General features: G+C 38.1%; 1 protein-coding gene across 1 annotated transcript in view; it reads right to left on the bottom strand.

The window, feature by feature from the left end:
* Positions 1-26,571, bottom strand: part of INPP4B (inositol polyphosphate-4-phosphatase type II B) — a 352,372-nt gene that overhangs the window by 191,713 nt on the left and 134,088 nt on the right. The window contains exons 7-8 of the mRNA XM_007464000.1: positions 12,646-12,757; positions 2,068-2,140 (exon numbers count right to left, since the gene is read on the bottom strand). Of these exons, the coding sequence (XP_007464062.1) occupies positions 2,068-2,140; positions 12,646-12,757 (185 nt within the window). The remainder of the gene's footprint in view (positions 1-2,067; positions 2,141-12,645; positions 12,758-26,571) is intronic.

Below are 26,571 nucleotides of genomic sequence, written 5' to 3'. Positions count from 1 at the left end.
CTTTCCTTGATATAAGAAGGCTCATAGAAAATATTTGTGGCAAATATATTCCAGGCACTTCCGGATTGCCTGGACTAAAGGCATTGAGAAATATCATCGGACCTAAGTGGAGAATCACCACCAAAACTGTCACCTCCAGGAAAAGGGAAAAGCAGTAATCAATCATCTTTCACTCCACTGAGTATATTTAAATTGCAGAGTGCAGCTGCTTCCATCACTTCCATGTCACTTTTTGTCATATTACGGTTCATATGTTAGAAATTGCACCCTAGTGATTGGGAAGAGTTAGTACGCTTCAAAGACTCATGCCTTGCAGATTTTATGGCACAAGAATTAGGAGGGGCAGATTTACTTTTCACTATGTTCCCTTTGTCTCTTCTTCCTTAGGTGATATATTTTCTTACTCCAGGAGCCATTTTTCTCTTTCTCTTTGAAATTTATATTAAACCAATCAGTTTTTTAAAATGGCATTTCTCTTTGTGGTCATAAAAAATTACAAGGTTCACATGAATGAATCACTTAAAAAGTGTCTTATAATTACAGTGTAGATGATTCTGATGATAATTTGATTCATTCAAACTGCATTTAACATAAATGTAGTATCTCCCACATTCAATTTTATTTCTCAAAATTGACATCTGGTAAATTAAATAGATTCTCTGGATATATTGAAATAAAGGACTAAAGGTCTGGTCAACTTTCAGGTGAAAAAAATATATGTGAGGAAGACCCTTTGAGGATACCTTAGTTATTTTATCCACACGGATAACTTATCAAGTACTTTACGGTACATGGCTGGTCTAGCCGTCCGGGTAGCCCCTTCACTGTTTAATGCATGTCCCTCCTGGTATTACATCCTTAATAAAAATTTTTTAAAAACACATCACTTGGTCATAGGTTGAGAAGCAGCTGCTCTTCTTTGGTTTAATCCTTCATTCTAATAAGTACATTTAATGGGTTTTTTATTGCTATATTTTATTTTGAGTTCTTTGAGTCAAAAGGTTGCCTGTCTTTCTCCATCCCTGATTATTAGTGGCTTCCTGCAGGGGAAAATTGCTAATAGTTTAGGGGTTATGTATTAGTAAGCCTTTGAAGTTTGTATCACTCATTAATCTGATTATCAAGCTATCCACGTCACTGTTGAAATGTACAACATAGAAGGCTAGAAAAATATTAAGGTTTATTCTATTGTTACACCAACTTTTTAATTAATGGCTTTTTAGTAATAGCATGACCTGGTAATTAAGAGCAAAGGCCTTGGGATTAAAACTGGATTTAAATTCTGGACCTGCTATTCACTAGGTAGTGACCTTGAGCAATTTCCTCATCTGTAAAATGGAGATAATAATACTGCCTTCTTCATAGCACACATCAGAAAGCAAGGTAAGGCAAGGCATATGAGTGGCATCTCGCCTGCCACTTATTTGCCATTATTATCACTACTGGTGACATAATTTATGTTATCATTCAAAAATCAGTTCCATAATTTAGAGATACATATTATCACATATTTTGTAATTTTACCAGATGTCTCCAAGTCATCATTTATCACATTGTTTAGTTCCTTGTTGAACTTCAAATACATTACTATAAGTAACACTACACACACACACACACACACACACACACACACCCCATATATGTGTACACACACACTCAGGAATGTACAAATGTGTATATGAATTTTTCCTACTGAATCCATATACATACTGTTTTAACAACTTCATTAAAAGTAATAAACTAAAACTCAAACTAATTAAGAGCTTGACATTTCTAATACTCCCTCTTCTAATATCTCATTTCAGATGATACAAAATCCAATAGCTAAAAGGAATTTTTCTTGCCATATAGCCAAGCTATATACATGTATTTGTATATATTATATATCTTTCTTACAGACTTGTCAAGTCTAACACCACTCTGCTGACTCCCATGATTACCAAGGTTTAATAAGTGTCTACAATGGTTCTATAAGAATGCTGCTCAGATTCAGTACTGAGTTCACCGAAAAAATAAAATATATGTTCATATGAAATGAATGTAAGTTTCCAAAACGGAGGGACATACCTGCGTTCAAAAAAGGTAGGTTATCTTTTCTGCTCACACTTTCTGGGGCTGTACATTCACATACCAGTGCACACTAAGAAGGAATAAAAGAAAAAAAGAAAACATATTTGAAAGTGATCAAATAAGAAATGAGATTCTTTTTTTATTTGCAAAACATGAGGCCATGCACACGGTTTCAAAAAGTTCTGAACAAACATTTTTGTAAAACTATTTTCAGCTTTATCTTTACAATGAACCTTGTTTAACTTGTGATTATTTACTTACATTTATATATAATATGATCATATTATACAATTATAGACTACATTTCAGTTCCAGTTAAAGACTACTTAGGAAACAAAGTTTGTACTTTCTTTGCGGAAACGGATTATCCGCATGCTAGAGATAGGTTCCTCCTATAGCAAATCACCTATGACAAGCTGAATGGCTTTGTATTTCTGTTGCCCGGGTGGATTTTCGATCAATAAAAAGCAAATTATCTTCTGGCTTTTAAGTAAAGGCAACTTTAAATAAAAAATAAAATATGTTACAGCATCTTATTTCATAAGGCAAAAAGAGATGTTTGTTTCTGGCAAAACGATGCAAACACTTGCTCATAAAGTATGAGGATACTTTATAAATAAGCTGATGCCTGATTTATGAATAAGCAATTTATAAATAAGTGGATCCAGAGATCATAGATCTATTAATCCATGATAATCAGATTCAGGTCATGATCCTTTACAGAACCAACACTTCTCTGGACAGAAAGAGAGAAGAGAGACACAGAGAGCACATTGCCATGTTCCTAACGAGTGAACCATGGGCGGGAGATACTATCTCAGATAAGCCATCCCTAAGCATGGGACTCTGCTTCAACCTCCTATGAAACTGTAACTAACAGAGGAAGCAAAACTTTTTTGGCCCCAGAGAGGCTGACAAGAAACCTATATTCACATAGACAGAGACCAGTAATTATTTCTTCAGATGACTTTCCTTTTATCTCTAGCAACCGCCCCCCCTGCCCGACCCCAGCGAAGAAAAAGGAGGGCTGGGAGAAGGAGGAAAGTAAATTTTTAGAGCAAATATATCAGACAAACAAATAAATGCAAACAAAAACAAAACAAACAGACAAAACCCCAGAAAGTTCTCTGGGTGAAGAGTTCTAAGGGAAACAGCCATCCTTCTGGAGCAAGCATGGTGTTCAGAGACTCCAAGGGCTCAGACTGCCCTCCCTAGTAGGATGTATCAGAATTGCCTGGGCTATTTCCCAACTGTTCTAACTATCTGTGACCCACCTCCGTTCCTCCTCTGGAGAGTGCCCCCCTCCTTGAGATTCACCACCACCGAGGTCGCTGTTCGTGACAGAATGTATTATATGTCCCTGAAGCATTTTGAGAAGGAAGACAAATGGCTTAAAACACTGATTTATACGTTACTTTCTGTATTCTTAAAGCCCACCTCTCATTCCTCTATCATAACATTCATCACATTACTCAGGGAATTTATTGATGGAGAAAAATGTGCTTTCATACTTTCTTTAGTGCTTATATTGAGATCCTAGTTTACTGAAAAAAATGAATGAATAACTGCAAACAACTCTTAAAATTTTATGTTCTCTAAATCATTTCCCCAACCAACCAAAAGTCAGAGGTGATCCCTTCTTTTAATCCACAGCTATTTTGGAGATGTACTTCCCAAATCACTACAGCAATGTGCAAGGATGCTTGGACATACTTACAATTCTTTAGTTCTCTTATTTGCAAAGTTTTCTCGACTTCTTTCAGGCTACATAGGGCTGTTAAAGTAATCTTTTGTAAACATTATGGTCGTCATATCAATGTTCTGTTCTAGAATGTATGTAATGGTTATTTACTGTCCAATCAAATCCAATATTCTCAGACTGGGCCTCAAGTCCCTTCATGCTTTGTCCCTGACATCCTTCCACATAATAACTTGGTATACAGCTCTAAGTCATCTTCCTTTCCAAAAGATCATCATCTACAATATCACTTATAGGAACGGTTTAGACTAAGCCTTTTTAGTGAAGACGTCCATAATGCACACAGATCAGGCTATTACCCTGAGAAACTGCTTTCCTTTATGGAGGCAACCCTGCCTCTTTGAAATCAACGATAACTTTCTGTTTCCTAACAAAAGGCCCGTTTTATTCCACCCAATGAATACAAACATACGACTTTTATATATTCATATCTTCCATTCACACTGGAAGGCTGATATTTAGGACAACTTTAAACTAATATTCTTACTTTGTATTTTACAACTTTACTATTCAGAATGCTCTCAAGATTTAAGTCCATGGAACATAAACAGAAAATATCCAATAAATATTTACTAAATTAATTAATATTTTCATATTTGGACTCAGCAATTATTTTCTTCAATTGTTTCCTGAGTGTACCTTTTCTGTCTCTATTTATTTCAACTGAAAGTTTTCAAAGCCAAGAACCTTTCCTTATTTCCTTAGGCTATTTTTATTTTATTTTTTTTACATTGACCTTAGAATCTTTTTGCACTGTGCTGGTTGCTACACAGAATGCAAAGATGGAAATGATGTGGAATCTGTGCTTAAGAAGGTTCAGCTATTTCTACTGTTCATTGCTATTATTATGGTGGATATTTGCAGCATTACACATTTACATGGTGTGCGCTCTCAATGTAATAACTTTACCTTTGTGATTCTGAGCAGGAATAACAAACATCACGTGCTTTTTGTACCAGATGTAGTGCCATAAGCCTATTCATTTTGATTAATAGTTTAAAAAGTGTCATTTGATGGTAAGTGTGGCCAAGCAGACGAAACATATGATATGTAAAATTCTTGGAGCTAAATGATTTTGACTCTCAGCTAACATATCAATTTGCCATGCACTGAGCTAGAAAATTAGCAATATGGTATGAACAATAATCATAAAGCTCTGTATGAATCCATCAAGACCAACACTTCATGGCCAAGTACTTTCACATCTGTTGATTTATTCCATCAATCACACCTTTCAAAGTTTCGTCTGGAAGTCCCTGATAACTTTTGCCTTTTCACCCTTTGTAGCATCTAGCACAGGGCAAAGACAACTTTATTTTCATATTAACACTAAAATATGATTTGTCTGTTTCCTTCTCTTTTTCTTTGTGTGGGGCGCGTGGCTTGGGGGATCTTAGGTCCCCGACCAGAGATTGAACCCAGGCCCCTGGAAGTGAAAGTGTAGAGTCCTAACCACTGGACCACCAGGGAATTCCTGTCTGTTCCCCTCTCTCTTACAAGCATACCGTAGAATTTTCTAGAAGCTATATGACACACTCATTTGACAGTTAATGGTGTGTGTGCTTATGTACTCTTCTGTTTTAAACATTTCTTGTTTGAGTTTCTAATATGATAAATGTCTATGGATATAATCCAAATAAGCAAAATCTCTAATACAGTCAATATCAATAGATAAAATCCACATAAATATAAATTTGAAGACTGTAAAATATGAGAGTTGCTGCGCTTTTGTGATTCTCATTCAGTCTCATGGTTTAAATACCATCCAAATATCATTTGATGACTCACAAATATTTAATTCTAGCTTGGACATCTCACCTGAATTCTTTTTTTTGTTTGTTTTTTCTGGTATGCGGGCCTCTCACTGTTGTGGCCTCTCCCCTTGTGGAGCACAGTCTCCGGACGCGCAGGCTCAGCGGCCATGGCTCACGGGCCCAGCCGCTTCGCGGCATGTGGGATCTTCCCGGACCGGGGCACGAACCCGCGTCCCCTGCATCGGCAGGCGGACTCTCAACCACTGCGCCACCAGAGAAGCCCTCATCTGAATTCTGACTTGAAGCTCCAACTGCTTAGATATATCCATACTTGGATGTCTAAGAGGAATGTCAAATGTAACATCTCAAAATCTCCTGTCTTCCTCCAGCTGCTACTTTCAGTGTTGTTTTATATATATATATATATATAAAATCTTCATTGCAGTATAACTGCTTTACAATGTTGTGTTAGTTTCTGCTGCACAACAAAGTGAATCAGCTATATGTATACACATATCCCCATATCCCCTCCCTCTTGAGCCTCCCTCCCACCCTCCCTATCCCACCCCTCCAGGTGGTCAAAAAGCATAGAGCTGATCTCCCTGTGCTATGCGGCTGCTTCCCACTAGCTATCTATTTTACATTTGGGAGTGTATATATGTCGATGCTACTCTATCACTTCATCCTAGCTTCCCCTTCCCCTTCTGTGTCCTCAAGTCCATTCTCTCTGTCTGCATCTTTATTCCTGCCCTGCCACTAGGTTCATCAGTATCGTTTTTTTAGATTCCATATATGTCCATTAGCATATGGTATTTGTTTTTCTCTTTCTGACTTACTTCACTCTGTATGACAGACTCTAGGTCCATCCAGCTCATTACAAATAACTCAATTTCGTTTCTTTTTATGGCTGAGTAATATTCCACCGTATATATGTGCCACATCTTCTTTATCCATTCATCTGTCAAAGGACACTTAGGTTGCTTCCACATTCTGATTATTTTAAATAAAGCTGCAATGAACATTGTGGTACATGACTCTTTTTGAATTATGGTTTTCTCAGGGTATATGCCCAGTAGTGGGATTGCTGGGTCATATGGTAGTTCTATTTGTAGTTTTTTAAGGAACCTCCATACTGTTCTGCCTAGTGGCTGTATCAATTTACATTCCCACCAACAGTGCAAGAGGGTTCCCTTTTCTCCACACCTTCTCCAGCATTTATTGTTTGTAGATTTTTTGATGATGGCGATTCTGACAGGTGTGAGGTGATATCTCATTGTGGTTTTGATTTGCATTTCTCTAATGGTTAGTGATTGAGTATCTTTTCATATGTTTGTTGGCCATCTGTATGTCTACTTTGGAGAAATGTCCATTTGTTTCTGAGAAAATGGTAATTCTATTTTTTGCTAGCCTTTCCCCCTGGAGTCTGGCCATGTCTCACTTTCTCCATCAGTCACACCCTGATCCAGCTCATCTGCACTTCTCCCCTGAATCTTCACAATAATCAGACTCCATTCTTCTGTCCTTGCCTCCTTTCAGGCCCTAGTCAACCCAGCAGCCGGAACAGTCCTCTTAAACATGAATCAGATTTCATGCCTATAATCACAGCTCCTCAACTGTCTTTACACATAGCCCAGAGTCTAACACCTTCATGGGGGTCGGTCTTCCCTGCCCCATGAACCTCTGCCCTCAACTCCTACCACTCTGCTCCTTGACCCCTCAGTTCCAACCACACTGGCCTCCTTGCTGCTCCTTCAACACCACAAGCATCTTGTCTCCTCAAAACCTTTGCTCTTGCTATTCACTCTGTCTAAAATTCATATTCCTTTCAGATATCCACGTCTTGTTCCCTTCTTTCTTGCACGTTTCAGCTCAAATATCACATTACCAGTGAATCTATCCTTGACCATCCAGTTTAAGAAGCCCACAGCGCAGCACTCCCTAGTCCTTGCACTCTGTCTTATTTTTCCCATAGAACACAGCACCATCTGATCAACAGTATATTACTTTCTTTTTTACTGTTACTTCCCCAGAAGGTGGCATCCGTGTCTATTTGGTTCATTGCTGAATACGCAGAAACTAGTCCAATGCCTAGAACATAGAAGGTTGTATTGTTTGATGAACGAATGATGAATATTATATGCCTTTTAATATTCTGTAAAGATAAGTAGGGCCTGTTATATAATTTTCAACTTTTATATTTAGGGTAGATAAAGGGAGGAAACCTTCTGAGACTGGTCCTGAGCTACACAAGGACTCTAGTTTTTCCCTGATTAAGTCTGATAAAATGTCCACCTAAAACACCTCTTCTAAGTATGGGGTCAAAATAGCCTAAGGGCAGCAGGTCATCAACAGACTAGCTGGGTTAGATTCATAGTCAAAGGGAGACATTATTACTCCACTTGTACCATTTTTGCCATGGTCATAAGTAAGTAAGGCATTTTCATTCTTTTTGAAGAAATCACTACCACTTTAATCATTAGTACTCTGCAACGTTCAAATATAATATAGACATTAAACAAAAGGGGAAGACAAGGCAGGAGCTGGGTTTAACCAGCCTCACCAGAGGATTGTTAACCTTCCTGCCCTAACAGGAAGCCCAGGCATCTCTGGGGCAGGCAAAGTGGTGAACTGGGCTCTCTCAGTTGATCCTGTTGGCTTTTACTTACATGAGTGTTCTCATCTGTCACCTTACTTGATGATTTTGTTTCCTGGTCCTCCTTTCCTCAGTAGCATTTTTTCTTGACTATTTATTTCAAAGGTTCTTTTAAATTTAATTTCTTCCTCTTTCCTTCATAATCCTACACTCTTCACTACATCCTTATTTCATGCTTTATTTATTGACCGGTCAGTTTGTACAGCGCTACAGGTAGCGAAATATTTTCCTTTCTAGGAGACAATTTTGGATTTAATTTCTTCAAAGTAAAATTGACTGCATTTATTTGCTCATTCATTTTTTTTCGTGTCAGGCTCTGTTCTGGGAGCTGAGAGTAAAAGAGAGGACAAAATAGACAAATATCTTGCCCTCAGGAAGTTTAATTCTAATGAGGGAAATAAACAATATATGAGATAAACTAAAAAGATATATAATGTTGGATAGTGATAAGTACTAAGGACAAAAAGAATGCAGAGAAGAGAGACAGAGTTTTGGGTAGGCATTGCAGTTTTAGATATGGTGGCAGAGAAGCCTTGGGTGAGAAAGTGATTTTGTAGAAAGATCAGAGGAAGTGAGGGAGTGAAGCACACTTACTGGGAAAAATGCTTCACACATAGATTGAATAACAAAGTTTAAGGACCCAATTTGGAAATATACCTGGACTGTTCAAGGAGCAGCAAAGAAGATAATGTGACTGGACTGAAATGAATAAAAATGAGGAGTAGAGGGGGAGGTGAAGGATATGAAGGGGGTCAACACTTAGAGGACGTTAAGTGAGAATCTGGGTTTATACTTTCAGGAAGATGAGAGGCCACTGGAGGAATGACAACGTCCGCATTACATTTTATTAAGTGCTGTGCTGATAACGGACTATGATGGTGGCGGGGGAGGTCAGGGAAGGAGGATGGAGGGAGTCAGGGAGACGTTTAAGAGACCACTGCAAAAATCTAGGTGATAGACAATGTTGTTTACAGTGAAGGGCTCACGAGTTGCCGGGTTCTAGATTTATTTGGAAGTCAAAATCAACAGGATTTGCTGACATACTGACTGTAGGTATGAGAGGCAGAAAGGAGTCAAAGATGACCCCAAAATTAGAAACAAAAAGTTTGGTATACCTTATGTGATATTTCACCTAATATGTTAGCTTTGTAAAAGGACGATGTTTGTAGGCCTTTTGTGAATTTTTCTTTCTACTGCTACGTGATTTTAACACGCTGTGTTCTATTTCTATGTATGTATGTATGAAATAGAAGTTTGAACCAGTATAATATGGTGAATGATCCTCTGTACAATCTTCCCTTGATAAAAAATACATAATAATATGGTTGTAGGGAACAAGTAAGTAAATGTATGTGAGAGGAAAGAGTTTGGATTTTCATTTATATTTTTTTAAATGTTTTTTCCTTTGTCATTTTTTTTTTAAATGTTGAGGCTTCTTTTAGTTTATTTTTATTTATTTATTTATTTTGGCTGTGTTGGGTCTTCGTTTCTGTCGAGGGTTTTCTCTAGTTGTGGCAAGCGGGGGCCACTCTTCATCGTGGTGCGCGGGCCTGTCACTCTCGTGGCCTCTCTTGTTGCAGAGCACAGGCTCCAGACGCACAGGCTCAGTAGTTGTGGGTCACGGGCCTAGCTGCTCCGCAGCATGTGGGATCTTACCAGACCAGGACTCGAACCCGTGTCCCCTGCATTAGCAGGCAGATTCTCAACCGCTGTGCCACCAGGGAAGCCCTCATTTATATTTTTGTCCATGCTCTGGAGGTAATGTAAGAGTCAAGATTAAAATGTAATATTTTATATCGGGGTATTGTTATGAACTGAATTGTGTTCCTCAGAATCATATGTTGAAGTCCCAATGTCCCATGTAACTGTATTTGGAGATAAGACGTTTACAGAGGTAATTAAGGTTAAATGAGGTCATAAGAGTAGGACCCTAATGCTAGGGCTGGTGTCCTTTACAAGAAGAGGAGAGGACACCAGAGTTCACTCTCTCTCTCCCTCTCTCTCTCTCTGTGCATCTGTGCCAAGGAAAAGTCTTGTGAGGACACAGCAAGAAATCTGGAAGCCAGGAAGAGAGCATTCACCAGGAACTGAATCATCTGACACCGTGATCTGGGACTTCGTAGCCTTTCAGAACTGTGAGAAAATAAATTTCCATTGTTTAAGTCTATGGTATTTTATTATGACAGCCCAAGCCGATAAACATAGGTATGAATCTTTTAGCTGCTCCTTATAAATTAGAGATAGCATGTGTCACTCAGTACATGACTATGGTTTTAAGAGTAGTTCCATTTCTTTCTCCCCCATTCACACAAACCAGTGAGAGGGATGTTGTTTTAGGGATAACCTCCATTTCACTTACTTTGTCTTTTCATATATTTCAGCCATTGACTAACTTCAGGACTTAAACCACTATTAGTAACAGACTGTGTTAATACACTTCATAGAGATTCTGATTTAGCAGATCTGCAAAAGGGTCCCCACATTTGAATTTCTAACAAACACCTCTGATGATTCTGACCACACTTTGAAAAACACCAAGATAAAGTTATTTCCACATAACTCTTCAAAATATCATGCATAGTGGACCTTATTACATGTCCTTCATGACTATTCCTAGGGATTGCCAGTAGGGTTTATAAGTATCTCTATGAAACACTTCACAAGAGGTCAAGGTTTACTAAGAATCCAGATAGGCAGAGCTAAAGCCAACACTGCCTTATGGGTTTACCATTTTAGTACACTTATGACTCCTACAGGGTACTTGCTGACACTACCACCTCCTATTTCTAGAACGGCTCAGTTAAGTCTTTATTTTTAAGTTCACATTACTAAGTCAGAAACATTATGTACGACTTTGGTGGGGCATATTCCTGGGTGTCAAGTTCTCCATTTATGAAAAGAATATGATTCAATTTGTGCTACCCCATAATAGCAACATTGTAAAGGAGTCAAGGGGTGAGCCAGCTTTGAGAAAAATAGAGAGGTGGCTGGTAATAGGTTGGGAACAGGGAAAGCAGGCCTGCTTTGAGATGGGAAGTGTTTTAGCTCCTGGTCTCCTAGCGCATGCGCTTAGTTCATTCTGTCCCCGTCTCCCACACCCTCCCCACCTTCTTAGCTTACAGATCCTCCCTCCTTAATCTTCGTAAGTATAAGCATCCATGTGGTGGTGACTAATAGGAGTCTTATGTAGAACTCCAAAGCTAACAAGGGTTGAAGGACAGAGCCATCCACAAGGCAAGAATCTTAAATACACACATCCTAAAACGCTCTGCTGCATGACGTCACTATGGCCCTGACATTTGCAAGCAACCTGATTCAAACATTGGTCCTCACTGGAATGTGTTCCTGACCTGGATTTTATTCTGAGGGATAGTAGGGAACAGAGAAGAATGAGGCTTGGGGAAGCAGTAAGACCCTAGCCTATGCTGGGCAAGAACAATATTTTTTTGAAAGGCAGTTGAGATTTTTTTTTTTTGTAAAGTTAATGATTTGTTAAGTGTTAGGTAAGCACTGCACCGTCTCCCACGTAGATGTACAAGAAATTAAAATATGCTCCCAGATAAAAAACACTAAGCCAGAAAATAGGTCACAATAGACCTTGTCGTTAAAAAAATGCTCATTTATGAAAAGGTAGGCATTCTAGTACACAAACAAATTCATTTCCCTGGGGGGAAAAAAAAAAACTATTAGCAGTTCATAAATCTGTCCCCAGCGTCTCAGTAAAACAGGCAATCACATTCCTAAGACAGAACTTTAGACTAATACTTATATCGAGTCTCTCTCTTAAAGAAAAGGAAGTAGAAAACAAGTAAAAGCCCTGGATATTTATCATATTGGGGTTTTTATCCTGGCCTTCAAGGAAGCTGCTTTGCTCCCAGCTGGCATCGCTCCTCAAGCAGAGCTCCCCCTCCCCCGTTTACTACCTCCTGCTTCTCCCTCTGCAATTTCACAAGGCACAAAGTTGTTAAATCTGTCCTCCTTCACATAAAAACGAAATCCAAATTCAAATTGCATCTCTTTCCAAAGAGAATTTCGAGAGCGGAGAAGTGGTTACCTTTGGCAATAGGCCTTCCGGAATCTTCCGTGCATCTCACATAGGGTTAATTACGGCAGGATGCAACAGTGATCAATACTTTTTTTCGAACTGAGAAGAGGCTGTGTCCACATGGGAGCCAGCTACGAAGAGAATGGTGTTTTGAATGGTGCATGGCTTTGCACAGTTCCATGCAAATAGGCTGTCGGGTTACGAGGATGAGACACACTTACGGTACTCCCATTCCAAAGCTGATTTCTCATTTAGCTTTGGAATAATGAGATTTCATACCCCACAGAGGTAGTGGCGATCCAGGCAGCTGGCAAAGCTGATCGTTTCTAATTTAATCTGTGCAGTGAGCTGACTGGGACCCTACCTTTTGTCCCTGCACATCTGTCGTGATGTGGTCGGCTTCCCCATCCTCAATCTCCCCCATCTTCACGACACTGACTTGTATGGTGCCAACAACCTTGCCACCATCTGAAGTTCTGCAATCAAAAATAAAGGAAGCGGAAAGGTAAGAATCATCTCTTCCCTAAAAGTATGTCCAAACACGTTTGTTTCTGAAAACCACTCTCTTTACCTGCGTTGGTTGTAATAAACAAATCTGTTTAAAATACATCGAAACCTGTTACTAGGATCACGAATCGGTGTGGTAAGTGCACGAAGCTACCTCATGAAGGTTAAACCACCTCACGGCTCTCAGGAGTAGCCGCCAAGATCATGGATCCATGCCCTGTTTGGTAACCCCTTGTCCCTACAACGGCATCAGCCATGGCTCCTCTATACCAATCACATGGGATATTGTGCTCATCTATTACAGAAACTACAGCTGAATAAAACAGAAGAGAGTACAAATAACCCTATATTCCTCTATGACCCGGCCATCGGCTATAACATCCGATTTCGTGCCTTTTCATTTTTCTTTCTCAGAGACCAGGTAAAGAAGATTCTCTCCCAGCAAACATCAGGAAATCACAGTACATGAAGACAGAAATTAACCACTGAGATCACTGAGGATGACCCATTACTTTTTCAGATAAAGAAACCGAGATTCATGAAGATAGAAAGACTCATCCATGGAAACAAACTGGCAAAGCCAGAAACCCAGGTTTTTATCTTCTTTAAGTCTGTTGGTCATTGAACAGCTCTTCTCAACTTAATGATGATGAAAATTTTATTATTAAGATTTTCATCATCATCACTGTCATCAACATACAAACTTTATGGCTGACAATAATAATGAAAACCCAAAATAAACTTAACAACCACCATCCTTTAAGATTCTCAAATTTTCCTTTCTGGGCAAGAGAATATACAGAATAAATGTTGGCATCATGTCATGGGAACACTGTAATACATAATGATATTCTTCCCTTGCACCTTTTTTTAAGATAGGTAGCAAGTCACCCATTGGTATGGGGTGTTGCTGTAACCTATATCTAAGCCTAATTGACCAAGCGACACTTCATTTTCTTTATTTAGTCATTTTATTTTCTTTTTGAAAAAAAATCTTTTTATTATGGAAATTTCCAAACACACATCAAAGTAGAGGTGAGTACAGTGAATCTCCACATACCCATCACCACCCACCTTCAACAATTCCCAGCATTCTGCCTTTCTTGTTTCATCCATCCACTGGCCCTTCCCCAACTTTTCTTTTTTTTAACACCTTTATTGGAGTATAATTGCTTTACAATGGTTGTTAGTTTCTGCTGTATAACAAAGTGAATCAGCAATACATATACATATATTCCCATATCCCCTCCCTCTTGCGTCTCCCTCCCTCCCACCCTCCCTATCCCACCCCTCTAGGTGGTCACAGAGCACTGAGCTGATCTCCCTGTGCTATGCGGCTGCTTCCCACTAGCTATCTATTTTACGTTTGGTAGTATATATAAGTCCATGCCACTCTCTCACTTCGTCCCAGCTTACCCTTCCCCCTCCCCATATCCTCAAGTCCATTCTCCACATCTGTGTCTTTATTCCTGTCCTGCCCCTAAGTTCTTTATAACAATTTTTTTCTTTTTTTTTTTAGATTCCATATATATGTGTTAGCATACGGTATTTGTTTTTCTCTTTCTGACTTAACTTCACTCTGTATGACAGACAGTAGGTCCATCCACCTCACTACAAATAACTCAATTTTGTTTCTTTTTATTGCTGAGTAATATTCCATTGTATATATGTGCCACATCTTCTTTATCTATTCATCTGTCGATGGACACTTAGGTTGCTTCCATGTCCTGGTTATTGTAAACAGTGCTGCAATGAACATTGTGGTACATGACTCTTTTGGAATTATGGTTTTCTCAGAGTATATGCCCAGCAGTGGAATTGCTGGGTCATATGGTAGTTCTATTTTTAGTTTTTTAAGGAAACTCCATACTGTTCTCCATACTGGCTGTATCAATTTACATCCCCACCAACAGTCCAAGAGGATTCCCTTTTCTCCACACCCTCTCCAGCATTTATTGTTTGTAGAATTTTTGGTGACGGCCATTCTTATTGGTATGGGGTGATACCTCATTGTAGTTTTGATTTTCATTTCTCTAATGATTAGTGATGTTGAGCATTCTTTCATGTTTTTGTTGGCAATCTGTATATCTTCTTTGGAGAAATGTCTGTTTAGGTCTTCTGCCCATTTTTGGATTGGGTTGTTTGTTTTTTTGATAGTGAGCTGCATGAGCTGCTTGTGAATTTTGGAGATTAATGCTTTGTCAGTTGCTACATTTTTTAAATTTGTGTTTAACTTTAATCTGAATACGAATGGTGTCTTTCAACCAATTCCTTCAAAATGTCACTATTTTATTACTGGAGGTGTCAGAAAACAGGAATAGAAAAATTAGTATAAGTAGTTTACTAAAATACTAACCAAAACAATAAGTTAGGCGAAAAGGAAACCCACTTGTTACCAGATCACAGGAAGATTTTTCTCAAAATATATAAAGTACAAATTTAAACACATCTTTTGAATTATGATTTTAAGAAAACTGAAATAGAAAAACTCTGGTGACATATACATAGCTAATGTCATAAGGTAATAAAATAAAGATTATGTACATAGAAAAATACAAGTGGTTTACTTAAAATAGTATATTAAGATTCTTACTAAAATATAAAATAAAATGCTTCTTGGTGATTTTTAAGTCAGTGTAAATCATAATATTGACTCAATTATTTTAAATTAACAGAAAACTTAAGCATTCATTACAAAGAAGATGTGTACACAGATGACAGTATAATCTATGATTTTGTAAAAAACTACATTAGCTTCAATTCTGGGATGATTTTAACAATTAATTATACCATTTTCCTACTTGAAAATGACATAATAACTTGTCATAAATCATGATTTGACATATCTCTGTACAATTCTTTAGTACCCGATAGTGAAATAGATATTTTAATAAAAGCCCCGGTTCTACTCACAGGTTTTTCTAGAAATTTGCAGACTTCTTTTTCCCCCAAACTGATACTCAATAACAAATAAAGACACCTTTTTTTTCTCATAGGCATTGTTTAAAATTTTTGCTGGAGCAAACTGAGCTTAATTTCTAGGTATACAAAGCTTAGGTTTAATGTTTCAAACTTTTTCATTGACTAAACCAAATTATGCCATAATGATTTGAATGAGAGGATAGATTTATCACACCCTCTCCCAGGACTGGGTAATAAACCAAGACATGCAATAACAGTTAAAAGTGTGAACTCAGGAGTTTGAGTTATCTGCTAGCTTCATGACCTTGGACAAGGAATTTAACCATGTGAAATAAACTAATACATGCAATAAGAGTTAAAAGTGTGAACTCGGGAGTTTGAGTTATCTGCTAGCTTCATGACCTTGGACAAGGAATTTAACCATGTGAAACTCTGTAAAATGGAGATGATAATTTTGTTGTAAGGATTACATTGTGACACAATTTATGTAAAGTTCTCAGCACAATGACTTACACAAAATAAGTGCTTCTTCCTACCCCTGCTTCATCCCAGTAGTAGTAGTAGCAGTATCAACAGAATTGCTATTGTCATTAATGTATTATATTTCACTCAATTCTCTTTAGAAATTTTACTAAAATGGGCATCTCAGACTGTAGTAAAAGATTATAGGGTTTCAGGACACGTGCATTTCAAGCGTGATTAAGTGCTCATTAGAGGTACAAAGACTTGGTAATGACAGATGATGTTATAAAGCTTACATTCCTAGAAGTGCAAAGAACACACGTTTATAACCAGTTACAATACAAAGTGAACCTTTCAAAGTGCCAAAGGTAGACGAAGAAGCAATGCACCATGGGAGTATGGGAGTAAGCTTCCGAACTATAGCTTTATTTATTCCCTTTAAAAAAGCTTCGGGCTGCTTTTTAAATACAGGCATATCTTGTTTTATTGTGCTTTATTTTATTGTGCTTTGCTTTTTTGGAGCTTCACAGATCTTGTGTTTGTTTTTTACAAATTGAACATTCATGGGAACCCTACGTTGAGCAGGTCTATCAGTGCCATCCTTTCCAAAAGCATTTGCTCACTGTGTCTCTGTGTCACATTAGATATAGGGACACTAGAGAGATTCTAAAACCTTTTTTTTTTTTTTTCACAAACTATTTTGGATAAGAATCTCTGAGTACCCTAAATAATGCTTCTTCACCTGAGATTTGTGGGAGGCAGAATGGAGAATTCAGGTTATAAACTTAAGAACTAAATACAAGATACCCAAAATCATGGGTCATCCTGTCAGTGAACTGCAATGTGAAACGTAGAAGCCGTTTCCTATTTATCCTGTAACAATTGACAACCCACAGGGCATGGATATTCAACACTTCTCTTCAATCAGGACAGTCACAACTGAAATACCTGTTTCATGTTTCCAAAGGCTGTTTCAAAGGTGATTTCAAAAAAATTTAGAAAAAAATCATTCTTAAGTGATTAATGATGCTTTCAATTAATCACCCATCAAGTTCAGGAGGCTACTACTAATTGCTTAACCATTATTCATCACCAACATTGCACTAACTTTTATCTAATAGAAATTCATCCTCTCTGCATGGGAGATATATTGAAGAGACTTCTAGGCTAGGAATCAAAAAACCAATACTCCATCTAGCTCAGCTGCTCACTAGCTATGTGATCAACAACATATTGCTTCAGTTCCCTGGATTTCAGTTTCTGTTACTGCAAAACAAAGAATTGGTCTTAGACAGTTATCATATTAGCACTCAAGCTTTGTGCTCTGACATGGTTGGAATCCATCAGGTGATCTCATCATAGGCATCATAGGCTATCATGGGCTGATACGGCCTCGGGGAAAATCTTGGGCACATCCTAGCCTTTTCTCCTCACTCCCCACCTTCCCCTCCAACCTCTCCCCAAAACAAATGAAGCAAACAAAATGCATGCCAAACCTAGAAAGTAACTTTAACACTTACAGTCAAATACAAGGGCTAGTTTTCCTTATAGTATCCACTGTATACGTATATATTTTACTGCCATTATGGCACTGCATCTTGGCACTTTCACAAGGATACAAATTTGACTGAACTAACAAACAAAAGAGGTCTTCGTACACTTTCCTAGCAATTTATATGGCAGTAAGAACAGGCTGCAGTAATAAATAACTATCTCAATCTACAGGAAGAAGAAAAAAACACTATGTCATTTCACTCTCTTGCCAGGTCATTACCACTGCTTAATGCAGAGAGCTATAAGAGAAGTAAAAGATGAATAGTTCATGGCAGCCACATTATTTCAATCACAACATCAAGCTCCTATTTCCCTCAGCAGATACACTTAAATATTTAACCATGCCAAAGAGATGGAAGGCAGAGAAAGGCAAAATTTCAGCAACGCAAATCTACACTTCCTTATCACTTAGTTTTTCAGCATGCATAATACATTAGTGATTAAGTTTCTTTAAAATCTTCCTTTAAAATAACTCCCCTGGGACTTCCCTGGTGATCCAGTGCTTAAGACTTCGCCTTCCAATGCAGGGGATGAGGTTTGATCCCTGGTCGGGGAGCTAAGATCCCACATGCCTTGCAGCCAAAACACCAAAAACATAAAACAGGAACAATATTGTAACAAATTCAATAAAGACTTTAAAAATGGTCCACATCAAAAAAAATCTTAAAAAAATAAAATAACTCCCCTAACGCTTCCTAATGAAATATTTAATTTCACATGCTAAAACATACAAACATAAGACTGAAGGAAAAGGGATGTGAAACAGTCTTCTAACAAAAGACAATTTTTTTTTTTTTTTTTTTTGGCGGTACGCGGGCCTCTCACTGCTGTGGCCTCTCCCGTTGCAGAGCACAGGCTCCGGACGCGCAGGCTCAGCGGCCATGGCTCACGGGCCCAGCCGCTCCGCGGCATGTGGGATCTTCCCAGACCGGGGCACGAACCTGTGTCCCCTGCATCGGCAGGCGGACTCTCAACCACTGCACCACCAGGGAAGCCCAGAAAAGACAATTTAATGACACTTTTCCTCTAAACTTCTTCAACACCTACTGTACCACCCTTAGTAGAGCAAAAAGAAAAAAAAAAATCCTATGGAAAGGTTAAAGAGCAACATGTAAATACCTCCTCTATTTTGGAAATGCCACAGAGATACAAATGACTCTGTAAACATCCAGGAGAAAATCATCATTGGCACTGTCAGGCTTTGTGAATATAAAGTAGTCTTGGGACTAAGCACCGGGATCATCACGTGGGAGACAGGCCTGGCATTTAACCCATCTAGACATGTAACTGGGAAATGAAAATCTCACCTGGACAGAAATATAAGCAAAGGCCATAAGTAAACAAGTGCCACTAACTAACTAAGTGCATTCTGACTCTTTCTGGTGAATACATTACCTGGCAGTGCTAGATTTACTTTGTCCTCAGAGAAGTGGGAGTTCTACGTAAGTATGTATGCCTGAACACACCTCTATTCTGGCTGAACTTCACAAATTTCAGAAGCCATAGGATACTTTCAAACAAATATTCAAATAAAACTTTTCAGTAGTTCTTAATATTACAGCTTACACACCCGAAGCTTTAGTCCTTTGTTTTCTCCTCTTTTCTCATTATAAACTTGTCTTCAGAAATTCTATCCATTATTATGGGATTCAATTGTCCCATCTTTGAGGATCTACCACAACCTATATTTCCTACTCTAACCTGATTTCCTATTCCAGAACTCCAAATTCCTTTCGTCCTGATATAATTGTACATTCTATAAGCTTGAAACCTAACTCGTCCTTTTCCCAAACCCCAGCTCATATCAGTAGCATATGATTCTCCAAAGACCAAAACCACAGAATATTCCATCTCTACCAGTGCCTCGTCCCTACCATTTAATAAGTCATCAAGCACTAATGATTCTTCCTGTATAATGCCCCTTACGTGTGTCCCTTTCCAGTGATAACATCCCAATTAGTTTCACCAACTTTCTTTCATTACACTTGAAGAACCTACTTCCCATCTTCCAGAAACTTTCTCTTCCATCCCGTCCATGTCAGATTTTCTTCTTAAGACCTGCTATCACTATTGTATTTTATTTTCTCTGTCAAAATTCCTTAGACATTGCCTAATGCCTACCAAGAGAGTTTGAAGTGTAGACTGTCTTTTAAGACTTGTCCAGGGTTATGCACAGCTCAGTATTTTTGGTTCAAACAGATCCATGTCATCACACACCAGTAAATAATGGAGCATGGTTTAGTGGAAAGCACAGTGAACTCTGAGTGACAAAAGTCCTTGGTTACGGTGTTGGCTCTTCAGAGTAAACAACCAGGTGATCATGAGAGGGCAATTCAGCCTCTATTAAGATTTACGAGCTATAAAATATGAAGGTAGTAAACCATTCTACTCATCTCACAAGATTTATGTGTCCAAAATTAAAAGATCTTAAAGTTTAAATATAAAAATGCTTTTGTGGGAACTGGCTGGCGGTCCAGTGGTTAGGACTCTCACTGCCGTGCTCTCACTGCCGCCGCTGGGTTCAATCCCTGCTCAGGGAACTAAGATCCTGCAAGCATGGCAAGAAAAATTTTTAAAAATGCTTTTGTGTATGGTAATGAGTACAACTGTTATACCATCCGGGACACAAAGTTCCAAGAGCACATCATAGATACGTTGACTACCAGTTTTTCAGACTAATTGGCTTGTAGATTCCTCTTTACTGCTGAAAACAGTACTATCCAAATATGAGTAACTGCCTCAATACAAATAAGCTAATGAAACCTTTCCCTCCTCATGACTCTATTTTATATATATATATATATGTAGTGAGTTGTATTTGGAAACGATTCAATGCTAAACGTAAAATATAAACTATCTCTTTATTTGTTATTCAAATATGCATTTTTACTGACGTATAATTGCCATATAGCAGTATATTAGTTTTGGGTATACAGCACAGTGATTCTATATTTGTGTATATTACAAAATGATCATCACAATAAGTCTAGTTAACATCTATCACCATACACAGTTACAAAAATTTTTTTTCTTGTGATGATAACTTTTAAGATCTACTTTCTTAGCAACTTTCAAATTAACTATGGTTACAAATGTAGGTCATCTATTCAGTGATCTGAGGAACCAGGCTGATGAAGGCTCTGCCATATTCACCTTGTGGCATCTAAGGTCTCCAAACAGCAGAAGGGGATAAAAGCATGGAGGAACTCTTACTGGACAGATGCAGAACCGGTGTGCTTTCCTCTCTTTACGACCCAGTGGCCAGAGCTGTTACATGGCCCCACCCCTATCGAATGTGGCAGGTCGTGGGGAGGGGGCAATAGACATTTAAAATAGGGCAAGGACTGCAAATGTTAGTCTCCCTCCTCTTCTTGGGCACAAGGCTAAATGACATTTCCAGGGCCTTAAACAGTTCAACTATCTCTTGAAATGTAAGAAATATCCATCTCTTTAAATGTAAGATATACCTCAACAGCAGGGTGAGCAAACATCTTGGCATCTTGTAAATGTCCTTGGATTCACAGTTAACAGGTCACCATCATCTGCCCTTTGGTAGATAAGATGCTACAAGTAAGATAGAGGAAGCTTACTCTACCCTCTTGCACCCACTGGATGAAGCTATAAAACCTGGAGAGAATGCACAGAGCAGCTGTCTGAGGACTCAAAGTAAACACTGCTGGACATACTGGGGAAGATTAGAATTTTAAATGCCACTGAACCAGCAATTAGTTTACCATTTTTTCTCCTCTCGTATCTCATGGTCTAGACTCAAAACAGCCCCAAGCCCAGAGATGGTCATGGTGTAGACAAAGATAGCTCCAGGAGAAACTCTCTGGTTCTGGCTCAAAGAACAGAAAAGAGGTCTCCTAATACTCAGAAGAATGATGAAATCACTTTTCTTTTTTCCACTCTCTTGTGTCTCAGCCCCCAAGCAATCCAGCGGTGGCAGCAACAAAAGTGACAGCTCGGAGGAAGTGCAGAAGCCTAAAATTATGAGGAAGGGAAAGTTTCCTCTCTGATTGGAGCTGTGATCCCAAGGGCATGGGATGCATGCGTTTTACTTTTTGTCCCTCTCTTCTCCTACCTCTTGGCCCCAGAAGAGGGTGCAGCTGCAAGGCAGAGAAGGGAAAATCAAACCCCAGCTTTCAGAATGAAGGGTCTTTTGATCTTTTCCTTCCAGGGAAGCCACAGGAAATGGGAATATGCCAGAGACAGTGTAATGAGGAAGGAGCTCAGGAAGGGACTTCTGGGCTTAACTCAAGCTGTGCATGCATGGATCTAAAGCACATATCAGATACTCTGAGAAATAATCTATGGACTACACCATCCCCCAGGTCCCAGACTGTCACCTGGGTGACAAACTCGAAGGACAGATACAAATAACACTACAAAAGTTTTGAAAACAGAAGCGATATTGAAACTACAAAGTTTCACAAGACACATGGTCAGCATACAAATATGTAGCAATTAGAAACTGAAATTTTTAAAAATATATTTATCATTTATACTAAGTCCAAAACAAAGTACTTAGGTATAGATCTAACAAAAATGTGCAAGATCTATATGCTGAAAACTATAAGTTGATGGAAGAAATCAAAAAAGGTCTAAATAAATGGTGAGACATACTGTGTTCATATACTGCAAGCCTCAAGTTTATAAAGATGTCGATTTTTCCTAAACTGATCTACAGATTTAAGGCAATACCAATTAAAATCTCAGCAAGAATTTTTGTACATAATGACAAGTTGATTCAAAAAGTTATAAAGAAAGGCAGAGTAAACAGAATGGCCCAAGTACTTTTCAGAAAGAAGAACAAGAATGCAGAAACTGCATCTACTAATTTTTAAGACTTGCTGTAAATCTATAGTAATCAAAACTGTGGTATTGACAAAAGGACAGATATATTGATAAATGAAACAGAATACAGGGACAATATGGCCAACTGCTTCTGACAAAGTTATAGTCAATGTAATGGAAAAAAAGTAGTCCTTTCAACAAATGGTACTGGAACAATCAGACATCCATTTGGGGAAAAAATGAAATTTTACTTAAACTTCACAACTGCAACAAAAGTTAAAATGGTCCACAGACCTAAATGTAAAACATAAAAATATAACAAAAATTAAAGGAAGCCATAGGAGAAAAGTCCTCATGAACTGGGCTTCGTCAAATTGTGCTTAAATATGATACCAAAAGCATGATCTGAAGAAAAAAAATTGATAAATTGAACTTCATCAAAGTTGACAACTTTTGCTTTGTTAAAGACACAATGAATGAAAAGACAGGCTACTGACTGGAAGAAAACATTTACAAATCATGTTTCTGACAAAGAACTTGCATCCCAAATACATAAAGAGCCCTCAAAACTCAACAGCAAGAAAATGAACAACATAATAAATAAAAGGGCAAAGTCGAAGAGATGTGTCTCAGAAGAGGATATGCAGATAACAAAGAGACCATGGAAAACTGTTCAACATCACTGTCCATTAGGGAAATGAAAATTAAAAGCATTATGAGATGTCACACTATATTTTACAATGTCTAGTGAGGATGCAGAGCCATTGAAACTCTCATACACGGCTTGTGGAGAAAACAGCACAGCAGTTTCTGATAGAGTTCAACACACACTTACCATATGACTCAGAAATTCCAATCCTAGGTATTTACCCTAAAGAAATGAAAACTTAGGATCACAGAAAAACCTACACAGGAATATTTTAGCAGCTCCATTCATAATCACTCTAAACTGGAAACAACCAAAATATACTTTCATATGAATGGTGCAACAAACTGTGGTACAGTTTGTTGTGGTACAGTAGCATGGAATACAACTCAGCAATTGAAAAAAAAAAACGATGTTATTGATATGCACAACACCTTGATGAAGTTCAAAGGCAGTAGACTGAATAAATGAAGCCAGTCTCAGGAGGATCTGCAATCGATGATTCAATGACTTTTTCAAAAAGCATTTCTCTATGGTGATGGAGAACTCACATCGTGGGTGTCAGAGGTCGGTGTGGGTGGAGGCATGCATCAAAGGGGCAGCAGGTGGGAGTTTCTCTGTGGAGATGGAAGAGCTCTGTATTCTGACTGCAGTGGTGGTAACAAGAATCTATACATGTGTTAAAATTCATAGAACTGCACAGCAATAAAAAGTCACTGTTTACTGAATGTAATTTCCAAAACAGAATAAATGAGAAAAGATATAGACATTTTCGATGATAATGAATGGATAACAAACTATTAGCTATTTAATCTGGGAATACAAAACCAAATGACTGAAAGGTTATTGCCTTCCATGTGAACAGAACCTTCTAACTGCTGGCAACATTGATTTGTAATGGTAGAGTCAAAGTGTCAATTTATCCCATGCTTTATGCTTTCAAAATATCTGCTGACATAGAAATGCCATATGCAAGAGGAACATGTTCCACCTGAACAAGGGGGGGCGTATTTCATCAGAGATTGGAGAGAAAAATGCTCTTGCAGGAGGTGCAATGAATTTCCCAAGCCCATGACTCATTCATGGGATAAAACAACTAGCCACCCATGTCTGAACTGACTCACGTTTAGACCTACAAGAGAAACTATTGCTAAGGCTTTTTGTTAATTTATTGTTTGAATTTTAAGAGAAAGAAAAATGTTGAAAGGAAAAGAGCACTATATATATTAAGCAGAGACCATTGGAAGAGGAAGAGAATAGTGGCAAGAAAGGAATTATAGGAGGTTATACATAAATGGCCGGGGAAACCCGACTTAATGCTGACATTTTTAAAAGCAAAAAATATGGACATTTTTAAGACCAAGTATAAACAGTCTTGATAGACAGCTAAGCAAAAATTTTTTTCTTACTAAAAATGGACATGCTCCGACAGTAGAAACTCTTCACAAGAATAGTATGCAAATGTCAAAAAATAAATCAAAATATTCTAGGCCACTATGAAAACATTCTACTAAAGATAACAGGCATGGAGGATTAGAGGATTTAATTATTAAATAATTAGCATCAAATACTAGTGATGGGTCTATATTTACTATTGAAGTTTTGAATTATTTATATTTTTGCTGGATTTGTTGTGCTGTTCGGTTTTATGTAAATTTCTTAATAGTAGGAAATAATGCAAAGGGATTTTTTTAAAGCTAGCATTAAAAGATCAAAGTTAAAGAAAAATCAAAGTTATCCGGTGTATGAACATAACCTTAGAGTATAATGTATTTCAAACCTGTGTGATAAGAAATTCACTAAGCTTTAAATTGTACAGTGAGGCATGTACTCTGAAACCAAACGGTTATTAAGTGCCTCTATTTTTCTGCTTAATTGCATTTAGATTTGTTTTAAATTCTTCAGGTATTAAGTTATAAAATCTTGTGGTTTTTCAAATATTTTTTCTTCATTCTCCTTTAATATGACAACATTTTTAATGAAAAAAGAGTCTCCAAAATTATAAATTTCCATAGAAATATAATAAGGTCAAAATAACAGAAAATGTGAATTCACTTACAAACATGTATTAAGCACCTACCATGTTGGAAGCACTGCTCCATGTACCAGAATACAACAGAGAACAACACAAAACTCCCTGTCCTCAGGGAGCTTGAATTCTCATGGTAAACAAATAAATGATACAGATACGATAAGTTCCATGGAGAAAACTTAAGCAAGGTAGGTGAGTGCTGGGTGGGGCTTCTACTTTACAGTCTTTATATATGTAATGACTACATATGTATGTATATGCATTAGGAAAGGCTTCTCTAATATGATGCCATTTGAACAAATACCTAAAGGAAGTAAAAAAGTGAGCCACATATCTTTCTTAGGGGAAGGTCTTTTCAGGCAGAAGAAGCAGATGGTCCAAAGGTCTTGCAGAGGAACACGGTCCCCATATTCAAGAAAGAGCAAAGACCCCATTGTGGCTAAAGCTGGGTAGTTGGGGAGAGAGGACTAGAAGACTAAGTCAGAGAGGCATGTATTAATTTTATATTGCTGCATAATGAAGGACCACAAACCCAGTAACTTACAATACCACCCATTTACTATCTCACAGTTTCTACAGATCAGAAGCCAGGCCAGGTCCTCTACTCAGGGTCTCACAGGACTGAAGCCAAGACGTAGGCTGAGCCACACTCCCACATGGCAACTCTAGGGAAGAATCTACTTACTAGCTCATTCAGGTTGTTAGTGGAATTTATTTCCTTGTGGCTGTATGACGAAGGTCCCCGTTTTCTTGTTCATCCCATTGCAGGTATGAAGAGTAACCACTTGACAGGGCTGCAGGGGAGACAGCCACCTTCCAGTTAAACAAAGAGAAATGACTGAGGATAGGGGACGGGGCTGAGGAGGAAGCTCAAGGATCAGAATAGAGTCAGGGAGTAGAAGGCACCAGGGCCACAGGAGGGAGTGGACAAACAGGAAAAATGATGGGCAGCCATATGCATGAAAGATGACCTAGGAATCCAGGGTTCCTGCGTGGTCACCAATCACCGAAAAATGAGTCATAGTTATTGCTACAATAAGGAAACTCAGTTTAGCTAGGCAACATATGCCAGGCAGACAGGGCAGCAGTAATTTAAAAATACTCCAAAGACCTGAAATTTCCCATTTTCAGATTTTAACTTTTCTGCTAACAGTCTTAATAATGCATTACTAAATCATCTGGTAATTATTTTCGAGGTCAAAATGTGACTGATTCACTGTTAAAGGAGTCTAGATAGAACAATAAAGATTTCTACAGAACTTTTTTTTTGTTAAAAGGAAGAACAGTAATTAACGCAAAGTTCAAGACACCTGCTACATGGAAACAGTATACTGCTTTTATTCACTTTAAATAGATTCTGAAGATCAGCA

This window comes from Lipotes vexillifer, unplaced genomic scaffold (assembly GCF_000442215.2).
Source record: "Lipotes vexillifer unplaced genomic scaffold, Lipotes_vexillifer_v1.1 scaffold1293, whole genome shotgun sequence".
Lineage (NCBI taxonomy): Eukaryota > Metazoa > Chordata > Mammalia > Artiodactyla > Lipotidae > Lipotes > Lipotes vexillifer.
This window is presented reverse-complemented; position numbering and strand designations above follow the sequence as displayed.